General features: G+C 31.2%; 3 protein-coding genes across 8 annotated transcripts in view; 2 read left to right on the forward strand and 1 right to left on the reverse strand.

Annotated features, from left to right (window-relative positions):
* The first annotated feature begins 174 nt into the window (after positions 1-174).
* Positions 175-2,697, forward strand: LOC124954618 (28S ribosomal protein S27, mitochondrial-like). Its single transcript, XM_047507812.1, has 2 exons — positions 175-1,353; positions 1,464-2,697. The coding sequence occupies exons 1-2, from the start codon at positions 286-288 to the stop codon at positions 1,746-1,748; spliced, it is 1,353 nt and encodes a 450-aa protein (XP_047363768.1). The 5' UTR covers positions 175-285; the 3' UTR covers positions 1,749-2,697.
* On the reverse strand, positions 1,859-5,073 carry LOC124954617 (coiled-coil domain-containing protein 22 homolog). 3 transcript variants are annotated; one of them, XR_007102589.1, is made up of 8 exons: positions 4,988-5,073; positions 4,514-4,685; positions 4,086-4,386; positions 3,776-4,008; positions 3,237-3,671; positions 2,735-3,175; positions 2,454-2,640; positions 1,861-2,387 (listed from the first exon to the last, which is right to left on the reverse strand). XR_007102589.1 is itself a non-coding variant. In XM_047507811.1 (7 exons), exons 1-7 carry the CDS (start codon positions 5,038-5,040, stop codon positions 2,521-2,523), a joined length of 1,755 nt encoding a protein of 584 aa, XP_047363767.1. In that variant the 5' UTR covers positions 5,041-5,073; the 3' UTR covers positions 1,859-2,520. The 3 variants fall into 3 exon arrangements, 1 of the variants encoding a protein (XP_047363767.1); XM_047507811.1 differs by having other exon boundaries at positions 1,859-2,640; XR_007102590.1 differs by lacking the exon at positions 4,988-5,073 and having other exon boundaries at positions 1,862-2,387; positions 4,086-4,434; positions 4,514-4,649.
* A 643-nt stretch (positions 5,074-5,716) lies between these two features.
* Positions 5,717-11,450, forward strand: part of LOC124954615 (DENN domain-containing protein 5B) — a 21,034-nt gene continuing 15,300 nt past the window's right edge. For 2 of the 4 annotated variants that reach the window (XM_047507804.1, XM_047507803.1), the window contains exon 1: positions 5,721-6,246. In XM_047507804.1, coding sequence (XP_047363760.1) covers positions 6,129-6,246 — 118 coding nt within the window. In that variant the 5' untranslated portion in view covers positions 5,721-6,128. Of the gene's footprint in view, positions 6,247-11,450 lie in introns of all 4 variants that reach the window. The other 2 variants (XM_047507802.1, XM_047507806.1) reach the window with 2 other exon arrangements.

Genomic DNA, 11,450 nt, shown 5'->3' on the forward strand with positions numbered 1-11,450 from the left:
ATCCTGAATTTGGTATCTAATTGCATTGAAACATTATTAAAATTAAGTTTATATCTATAGTAACCTGTTCAAAGTATTGAAGGCGCGATTTGTGAAAATTAATTGATTCTATAAAAACCAGAGGTAGCTAGCTATGCTCAAGCAGAAAAACATATCATATATTCATATGTGTATGTTATATATATGAAGACTCTATGGATTATAATAGAACGTGTAGTGTATGAATTCTAACCTTTCTAACAATATACATTTGAAACGTACAATTATGAGAAAGTAATCAAAACTATGAATAAAATGTTGAAATCAATGAAATTTGGAAAGAATGCTTTCCTAATACTTCGAAATTCAAGAATACAGAAAAAATTATTTCTTACAGAAGCATATCAGTGTCAAGAAGCATGGGATCGGAGACTCGATTCGCCTATATTGCAACAAATAAAACCTGTAGATTTGTATCTCAAACTTGAATCTCAGTTTAATAATGTTGGAAAATTTAATGCAATTGACGTTGATATTTTTGCTAATATTATCAAAGAAAAATTGCATAAGGACGAACTTATTGATTTGCTTTACAAATTAAGATTATCTGCTGAAGCGTGTAATATTTTAGAATCTACACATCATGCCGTTATACGGTTTTTTCTTAGTCATAATAATATTGATGACCTTTTTGAAGTATTAAATGACAGATTAAATTATGGTATTTTTCCTGATTATTTTTGTTACAATATACTCATGAATAAATTCATAAAAGAAAAGGATTTTGCTTCAGCAGCCAAGGTAGCAGGATTGTTGATGCTTCAAGAAGATTCAGGTCATCCAATATCCAATGCATTGTCTGTATATTCTTGTCACAGATATTTAGAAAATCCAAATGGTTGGAAAATTCCTGAAATTAAAGAAGATGATTCTCAAGAAGAAATTAAAATACGTGTTCGATATATAAGGAATCCATATTTCGATGATCATTTTGATCTTGTTGATCCTTTGAGTATAGTTGGTAAAACGTTGGTATTTCAAGGAAAACACATGAATAATTCTTTAGGAAGAACTTGTCAATTAAGGGGGATGATTCTATATAAAAAATATGATAAAGCAAGAGAACTTGTGAACAAGTGGTTAACTGAAGTTAATAAAGAAATTGTTCATGAAGAAGTTTTTGATTTGATTAAACAAGATAATGCAAATATTCCTGAAGATCAAGTAACCGAAGATTTAAAGAATTTACAAGTTCTTTTAGATACATTAAAAAATAAGGATTTACATAAAGAAAATTTGTTAGAAAGAATAGAAAATGAAGTTAAGTCTGCGGTCGATCAATACACTGAAACAGATATATCTCAACAAAAAGAGGTAATATATATATATATATATATATCACTTTGTTATTATAGAAATATATTTTCTTATGTTTCGTTTAATAAATAAAATCCTCTTATTGACATTTTATATTTTAATTGTAGACCTTTCTTGAATGGGAGAGAATTAGAGAAGTAATATTGAAGGAACAACAGGAGTTGTTGGATAAACAATTAAGATTAGAAAATATAAAGAAGATGAAGGAGGAATTAGAAAAGAAAGAGAGATTATTAACCTTTTTCGAAAATGAAGAAAAGATAGAATTGGAGATAGAGAGAAAACAAGAAATATTGAAGCAGGAAGATGAGAAATTAGCGAGAAAGCCTTATATAGTAAAGAAATTTAAAAAATTAGTCGAACAAGAAGTTTATATACCGCCAAATATCTAAAATTCACAATATTATCAACTTGCAATTGGAATTAGATAAATACTATGTAACATAAAAATGCAGTAGAGATTATTAAAAATATATATAAAACTTTATAAAAATGAGATATAGAAACAGACAAACATAGATTATTTACTTTATAATAATATTTAATCAACGAATCATTTTTTAACATTTTAGTATAAAGAAAATGCATAAAAAAATTGTTATAATGATCGTAAATAACATTTCATTTTGTATGTATTATCATTTGTACATGCTTATTCAAAAACAACTTTTTTCAGCAGTTATTACAAAGAATTATTAGAATTTTTTTCAAAGCTATATGCTTACAAGGAATATGAAAGTTTATACTATTGAACTTTATACTAAAAAAAGATTAGGCTTTGTAACAACATTTCTTGAGCACTTGTGCATACTGTTTTCCATTGTATATTTGGGGCTGGAAGCTGTATTATTTAAATATCAAGTGCTCCAAGCTGAGGCACATTTTTTGCAGCATATTTATACAGCATCCTTTATAATTAATACATCCATAAATAACACTAAATTATTAAAGTTGTGTACAAGACTTGTATAACTATAAAAGTATTTGTCCATTTAGTCTTGTTTTTAATGAATGATATTCACTCGAATATTCTGTAACAACATAATAATTGTAGAATTTTAAAATTGTAAAATGTAATAACAAATATAAATTCTTACGTTTTTCGTATTTTTATGTGATTATGAGTATGCTATAATTTGTATTATTATCGCACATACAATGTGATCATGAACTTCGACTTTGGAGTTGTGCAGTTAATGCAGCTGTTTCTTGCTTCATTTGTTTTAAATCAGCAGTTATTCTTTCCAGGTTTGCACCAACATTCTTAGCAGATTCTGTGTCGATCTATCGATTAAAAAAATTAATTAGATATAATAAAACAAATAAAAGTATACCGAAAGATAATTTTTATTTATTGCATAGAAAATATATGCACTACCTGTTCTTCCAAATCTCTTATTTCACGTATTGTAGCACCTGTTTCTTCGAACAAACTTACAAGTTCGCTACAATCAGAATGTAATGTCGCCAATAATTTGTACGCTTTCCTAGAGGCTTCGTTCGTCCTTGCATCTCTGAATATCAATTCATCTACTACTGTGAATGATCTTTCTAAGCGTCCAGTAAGAGTATTAATTTCTTTTTGAATTTCACGAGTATCTGCCAAAACTTTATTAATCTCGTCTCTCTGTTTTCTGACATTATTTATTATTTCTAAAATTCGTTGAGTGTATGCCGATCTGTTAACTTCTTTCGGAAGTTTCTGTACTTCTACCACTAATTGCGAGAACAATTGCTTTTTGTTCCTATGTTCTTCTTTAAGTTCTTTCTCTTTTTCTTTGAGTAATTTGATTTCATCCTGCTTCTTTTGGCTTACGCTCTAAATATAAAGAAAATGTCAGTATATTTATTTTTATAATGAAATTGATATTAATACTTACTGCTTTTGTAGAATGTTTCTCTCTTTCTTCTCGATAATCTTGAATTAATGATATTCTATACTTTTCCCATTGATTAGCTAAATGTAATAATTCATTTGTGATAGCTTCAATAGTAGCTTCCAGCTTACGTATATTTTGTTCTCCATCTTGATATAAATCATAAGCTCTTGCTTTAAGTTTCTTTTGTTCTTCATTAATTTTTAATGCCTTTTCCTCATTTTGATAAGTCATAGATACTTGAGTTGCTTTTACTGTTAACTTTTTAATTTCTTCTTGTAAACTATCTATATCATGTTTAAAATTTTCACATTCTTCTTTTATTTTTTCAACTTGCAAGTCTTGTATCTCTTCTTTCTTAGAAATAAATTCTTGTTGAATAACATCAGCTGTTGTAACATCTGTTGTTGTAACATCAGCCTCACTCAATTGAGAATTCTATGTGAAGATGGAAATGTTAGCAAGAAACATATTTAATTTTTTAAGTTTTTTCATAATTATTTAAAGAAGAGCAAAACTTAGAAACTTCAAAATATTTTTACCTTAGATATTGTTGATTCTTTTAGAGTAACTCTGTTAAATGATTGATTGTGATTTGATACATGTATCATTTTTTCTTGTTGGGCATTTAACCAGTCAATACGTTCTCTAATATTTATCGATTGCGAATGAATTGCTCTTGCATTGTGCGAAAGAATAGAAGGTAGAAAACATTGTTGAGTTTGCATTTGATTAGGCACTGGCTGCATATAATGTAAATAGTAATTCTGATACTCTATAATAAAAAAATTATGTAGAGAGAAGAAAAGATAGAGAAAATTTGCAATTTTAAAAAACAAATTTTAAATTTACCTTCTTCTAAATCAGATACTGGTACTTCTATATTTACAGATGCATAAGGTACACTTGCCCTTCCTCTGTTTCTGAATCCCTTTTTGTGGCAAAAATGTGGTAACCATGGTATTGAAAAACTTTGTGATATAACCGATGCTATAGATTTTTCTAGCAAAGCGATTTCACTGGTTGGTTCGCTTAAAGTCTTATCACTTTCCTTAGGTAATTTTTCAATCAAAAACATTAAAACCCTTCTTAAATCATTTTCCGAACTATAGAGAAATGTCTGATAACCAATATCACCTTTGTATCCAAGGTCCTAAATTTATGAATCCAGTATGAGTACAGATGACAAATATTTTATTTGCTGAAGAAACGGATATATATAAATTAAACAATGCTAAGTATATTCAAATAATTATACCGTTTTTAACGTGATCTCTTACCATGCATGCTTGTGCTAGTGTTGCGCCTAAACGAAAACGTGCAGCCATGTTTGGTGGCAAAGTAGTATGCAATCCAAGTCCTGGCCTTATAGTATCTAAGCATTTTACCGTTGCTTCTACTACAGTCTCTGTGTCAAAACCGCTTAAATTTGTTACTTCTTCTTTTATACCACTACAAACAATTTCCATGTATTTTATATAATATATACGCACTAAAACATTTTCTAAAATGAAACGTATTTGCAATATACGTATTAAATATGATAAACAAATTAATCCCAACTAATGTATGCATATTTTTTGATATTTTTTCTGTTATTGCAAAAAAAGATTTTTGCATATATTAATACGTAAAATGATAATGCCAAGAAAGAACGCATTTAAATCAGTTATTACTGTCAATAAAATCAACGCCCATTTTTTATACGTAATGACAGAATAAGCAAAAATATTAAGATTGATATATTTACTTACCAGCCTATTTGACGTAACGAATGAATAATTATATTATCTACCTCCTCCATCATACGTAAAAAATGAAAATTCTTAAGTTATGTTTTATTATATAGAACTCAATCTGATAATGATAAAAACCTAACCTTTCACAAGAAATATATATATACATATATATATATATTTTGTAGCAAACAGACAGGTGGCGTGAGACGTTTGTAAAACGAATATCGTGTGTATATATTATATACACATATAATTTGTTTCAAGTATATACGAATGCTCATATTTTAACTTTCATAAATATTTATCAAATTTACGATGTTTTGAAAGTATCTATTTACAAGAAAAATATAAAGAAAAAGAAAAAGATAGAACCTCAAAAAGAGCATGCTATCGATGATAAGGAAAATCCAACATGTTATCGTTACTATCTAAAATGTCGATTTCTATCTAAAATTATTTACATTAGACTAGTCAAAAAAAAAAGAATTGAAAAAAAAAATATAAAAAACGTGATATTACATAAAAATATTTCGTTTAGAAATGAGATTGAAATTTGGCGGGATCTTTTAGATTCGGACAGATACAACCAATAAACGATAAGATCACAGGGATTGGACGTTGCCGTGATCTGTTAGGATACGATGTCAACTTCAGAGCGTACGAGGTAAAGATCAATCTCTGGTAAAATGTAAGACAAAGATGGAGAGAATATGAATGCATCGAGTGCGCGCGCGAGAGGGAGCGAGAGAGAGAGAAAAAGAGAGAGAGAGAGAGAGAGAGAAACGAACCGAACGAAGGATAGACGGCTAATAGCAGTTGCGCCTCCAAGAGTGGAGGGGATAAAAGTGTAGCGCGAAAGGGGAAGCAATAGGGAGGAAGGCGAGAGAGGGAAAATCTGTTGGACACGGTCGCAGAACCGTGCGTGCTCCCGTGCAGTACCGTGCTTTTCCGTACGCGTCAAGATCAGCTGTGTGTGTGTGCGTCTCTCTAGAGGCCACGAGTCGAAGAAGAAATGACAGCAGTCGAGAGAACGGCCGCGATGCCCTTTTCGCTCTCGTGAGGGTGGGTAAAGCTTTTCTAATTTCGAGAGAAGGCGGGCCAGACATCTCTGTCACCACCCGCCGTTTTAACTTTACAATAAGGCTCGATCGAGAGGATGAACGGAAGCCTGGGAATACCTCGAGGACCCGAACAACATCCACAGAGATTCGCCGATTATTTCGTTATATGCGGTCTCGATAAAGATTCGGGCCTCGAACCGGACAAATATTTCGGTGAGTTAAACTTCCTTTTTCTTATTTTTTTTCTTTCTTTTCTGTTTTCTTTTCTTTCCCCGATATCGTTATTATACGCAACTTTCTCTATTTTTTCTTCCTTCTTTCTTTTTTTTTTTTTTTTTTATAAATTTCCGATCTATTTGTTTTCCTTTCTTTTTTCTTTCTTTTTTTTTTTTTTTTTCTTTTTAACTTTCAATCGTCCCCTCTCAACGAAACGAAGTTCTTCGAGACATCGTCGAACGATCCACTTTTTCTCTATCGCCTTCTTTCTCTTCCAACTTCCCCTCCCTATCTTCTTTCTCTTTCTCTTTTACTTCGACGTATGTGTTCTATAGTCCTCGAACAAAATCCGTCTCGCGAAAGTCGCGTGATTGCGCAACGCGTGATGGAGTCCGCCTGGAGTTATATGGTCGGATTCTAATCACATTGGCGAATGTTTACAATAAATGATGACGTTAGATTTGCTTGAAAGAGGCGTAGAACATTCGGCTGTTTTCGATGAGACAAAGACAGAAAGAAATGAGGAAGAAAAGGAGGTCTCACACTTGAATCGTGATTGAATTGAATTGGTGAGAAGATAGGTGAAAGAGACAGAGAGAAAGAGAGAAAGAGAAACGAAAAACATTATATCTTTTTGTTTTCTTTTTGCTTTTGTTTTTGTTATATTATTAACATTGAAAATACACTCGAACGATACACAACACATGATTCTCCAAGGCCAGCTTATAAAAAATTAATATATCTCATTGATCCATCGTTATTAATTGCAAATGATGTAACAATGTTTAATCGTTAATATTTATTAAATGTTTTCATGTATTTTTTTTCATGCATGAAAACATACAACACCGTCTATTGAAGATTAGAAAGGCATTTTCAACGAGGATTAACAGCGATAATAAAGTTATGAAAGTCATCGATAAATCTGATAAATATATAAGAGCATTTAAGTGTATGATAATTTTTTAAAAAATTCGTGTTGACCTAATTCGCCTGGAACGCAATAAATGTGCTGTTATTATTCTTTCGAAACCCATTGTGCCATTGTACAATTATGCGTTCTTAGATTTTTTTGGCGGGAAATTAATGCCCCCATTTGAATTATGATCTTCCTTGCCTCCGTTGCTTGTAACATTGTCTCGAATGTAAACTACGTCGTGTTGATACATATTAAATATTTTTCGATATGATCTCTTTATTCTCTCTCTCTCTCTCTCTCTCTCTCTCTCTCTCTCTCTCTCTCTCTCTCTCTCACTTCCACTCTCTGTAGATTCAAGACAAAATGACGTAATATAGATAATCTACGATAATTGTTAAATAAAATCTAATGCAATATATTCCGTGTCGAGTCAGAAAAGATAACATATTGTTCATTGTTATAATGCAACAAACATACTGATGAGTTTATTGATGATACGATTAAGGAGATTTCCGCTTGTCTGATATTCTGATCGCTGGAGCAGGATGATTATGTCGCGTTGATATGCGTGTATACATTTGTGCCTTATCGGTGATCTTATTGTCTATAGTTTTCGTACACTTCATTACCAATCATTCATTAGACTCGTACGAATTTTCTGCCTCATCGAAAATATACATCGAAGATTAGCGCAAAAATGTATAATTTTTAACAAGCATATAAATGGAATCACTGCTTTTATTTCTATTTATTTTGTTTTCGCTTTTTTCTTTCTTGGAGCTTTTTTGTTTTTATCTCTTTCCCTCCCCACTTCCCCATCTCTTCTAATCAGGACAAAATATGAAAGACAGTGGATCAGATATCTTGCGAATGACGTCAGAGGAATCTCTTTCGTGCATCGCGTAAGATGCTTCTTATGATACTACTTCTCTTTTGTTATGATATCCTCTCGCTCGATCCCGTTGCTTTTTCTTATTGTCGTCGTCGTCATTTTCATTCTTTCCGTGAAATTCTCAATGTAGACGAACAATGAATGCACAGGAAGCACCAACGGATCTTCCTGAGAAAAAGTACCCGTCGGCTCTCCACATTCGGGACAGTTTTCTGAGAAGAGAGGATCGAAAGGATCGTTTTACATAAAGCGGGACTGCCTCTTTTCCCCTCTTTCCTCTTCTTTTTCTCTTTATCCCACATGAGAAAATCCTCACGTTCAAAAGCGATATCGAGTGTCTCTTCACAAGAGGGAGGAGGAGGAGCAAGAGGAGTCCTCTTTTCGTTTCTAACGAAAAAGCTGTTTCGTATTTCGCGCCACTATGAATAACTCACGCGAGAAGGGGATGACGTAACGATCGCTTTTTGATTGGTTTATATTTGACAACATATTCTACTTATATACACATGTATGTATATATATATATAGATATGTCGAATATTCATATAACCTCGAATATTTCCGTGCTAGTGCAGTATGTGTAAGTGCTCATTAACATGTGTTCTAGGTTATATTCATGTGATTAATATTTCATTAAGATCTAAATTCGCAATAAGATTCTTTTCAACGATTTTATTTAAGTAACGCACGCGATAAGGTTATAGATATAATTAAATTTAAATATCGTTTGTAAGTGAAATTTCTTATGTTTTTATTTTGGTTGCTTTTTAACAATTATATATATATATATATATATATATATATATATATATATATATATATATATATATATATACAGACGTTTACAGACGTAAATAAAGTTGATTCATTGATTCTGAGTTCGGTCATTGAGCCGAACAAAGGTCGTTTATTTTATATCGTCGAAGAAAGAATAATGATAATAAGAAGAAGAATAGGAATAACAGGAAGAAGAAATACATGAAAAAGGTTGATAATGAACGTATCCATCGTTAACGTCGAACTTCTTCCTTGACTTTTGATCACTAATCTTTATTTAAATTTTATCCCAAAGAAAAATTATTTTAGATTGTCACCAACAAAAACTATATACATAAATAACTTTTAGAAGCAAGATTCTCTATTTTGCAAGATTTCTTTATGTTTCACTTTGCAAGCGAGAGGATAGAGCTAAAAATAGCTCGGGTTATGAGTCGTAGGCGTGAAAAATAGAATGCAGAAGGATTGGCGCCATCGTTGTCTTCTTCGCCTCTTCGTCTTCTTCTCGACATCGTAAGTGCGATGAGGTTTCTTGGTACATATGCGAACGAGTTTCTGAGATTCTAAAGATACTGCTGCGCACTTTTGACCAACAGCCCTGGCAGATGTTCCAGACTCGCACATGCTGACACACACACACACACACACCATTTTCTTTTTCTTATATGATGGTCCACAAAGGAGACGACCGGTGATCTTATTCATTGATGGTAGAAACTCGAAGAAAGAAAACTTTCTTTTTTGTTCAGCTTTTTTTTTTTTTAGTTTGTTTTTTTTTTCTCCGAGAGAAACGAGTGAATTATTTTAAATAGTTTTTATATTTTCTTATTATTGGTTTAAACAAGATGACAATATTATATTGATGACAATGGGAGGATCTTCTTTAATTCTTTATAACTTAATTTTCTTTTGTTTATAAAAGAATTATATAATGTGAAAATTGTATATAGTTTCGTTATAATAATATGATTATACTATTAGTTACTGTATATATATATATATTGATGATACCACATAGTATATTATTAGAATACTACAATCATACTATAATGATATGTAATATATATTAATAATATATACTATAATACTGCATATTAGTATGTAGTAGTCCAAATACTAATAGTATACTGTAGATACTAGAAGTCACTGAAAGAAGTAACTTCAAATTTGCATAACGTTATGGAAGGGTTTTATTTATATTTTTTTATTTCTTTTTTTAAATTTTTATTGATTCTAATGAACGTCACGAAGTCTATCGTGTTTAATCAAGGTAAACGTGAAAGAGTTGAAATAATAAAAGGAAACTGAGAAAGATCGCTTAAAACTGTGGTCGATACTATGAAAGTATTTGGCAGTATTGGTCGATATTGTCAGTGACAAGTTTAATTGGAATATCGGAGGAACATTTGTACGGGGAGAACATCTATGATGTTATTCTCTCTATCTCTCTCTCTCTCTCTCTCTCTCTCTCTCTCTCTCTCTCTCTCTCTCTCTCTCTCTCTCTCCCTCCCTCTTTCTCTCTCTCTGTCTATCTATCTATCTTTCTCTTTCTAGAATGTTTGCTTTTCCTCGGTCAGTCGGTATATGTATGTGTGTTCACAATTCTATTGGCTCTCGATGGAGGACATCTCTAAAAAAAAAATTCGGTTATGCTTGGTTAGTATTGCTTGTTGAACTGTGGACGATATCGATGGTGGGGTATATACGTTCACGATATGAACGCTTTTTCCTTTTGTTAATATTTTTATTTTTATTTATTTATTTTTTTTTTTTTTTTTTTTTTTTTTTTCTAATTATTTTTTCCCTCCTTTTCCCCTAACCGTCATATCCGTTTTTTGTTGTTCCTCGTCGATGTTGAGCGATTTGGTCTATCGATCACTTAGAAATAGAACTATTATTGGCTTGGACCAATAAAGTAATGTCGGAATTTGTTTGTTCTTATAGAAAGGTTTCAAACAATGTTGCATTGTTTGTTTTTTTATTATTAATATGATAATAGTGTGTGTTCGTTCATTGAATTGGGTCGATAAGTAATGTTGGATCTTTTTTATCGCTCTTATAATTTTATTTGGATATGAAATATTGAAAAAATTCTAACATGTTAATTAATTGGTAGGCTATTCAATAGAACAAGTCATAGAATATATCATTTGTTATATCTCCAATGAAACTGGCGTTTCATTGTGAAAACAATGAAATTAAGGCGTTCTCAATATTTTCATCGGTGTCATCTCCGGTATTTAAGTAGCTTTCTAGTTATTTTAATGACTGCTGATTCTTCTATACTCTCGTCGTTGATTAAGGTCTCTCACAGTTTTCATAATGTGTATTGTATAAAAAACATCGACGAGATCACGCATGCTTGAGAAAAAGGTCAGAGTTTATTTTCACGGTCTGCCTTCTCGTCAACGAAAGAGGGAGAGAGAACAAGCTTATACTATCGATGGTCTCTCTTTTTTTTCTCTACTATATATTTCTCTTCTTTTTTTTTTTTTTTTTTCTTTTTTTTTCGATAAACGTTTATTTATGTTAAAACATGAGATAGTCTCGATATACATATAATATTGGAACATATACATATAATATATATATATATCGACCGATAACAAGTTA

The sequence above is a fragment of the Vespa velutina genome, chromosome 15 (assembly GCF_912470025.1).
Source record: "Vespa velutina chromosome 15, iVesVel2.1, whole genome shotgun sequence".
NCBI classification, from domain to species: Eukaryota; Metazoa; Arthropoda; class Insecta; order Hymenoptera; family Vespidae; genus Vespa; species Vespa velutina.

Bases quoted from the DNA above. Each gene is read 5' to 3' on its own strand.
- LOC124954618 (XM_047507812.1), top strand. From the start codon at position 286: ATGAATAAAATGTTGAAATCAATGAAATTTGGAAAGAATGCTTTCCTA. The intron at 1,354-1,463 runs GTAATATATATA...TTTTAATTGTAG, and splicing joins ATATATCTCAACAAAAAGAG to ACCTTTCTTGAATGGGAGAG.
- LOC124954617 (XM_047507811.1), bottom strand. From the start codon at position 5,040: ATGATGGAGGAGGTAGATAATATAATTATTCATTCGTTACGTCAAATA. The intron at 4,009-4,085 runs GTAAATTTAAAA...TTTTTATTATAG, and splicing joins AGTATCTGATTTAGAAGAAG to AGTATCAGAATTACTATTTA. The intron at 3,672-3,775 runs GTAAAAATATTT...ATCTTCACATAG, and splicing joins AAGAATCAACAATATCTAAG to AATTCTCAATTGAGTGAGGC.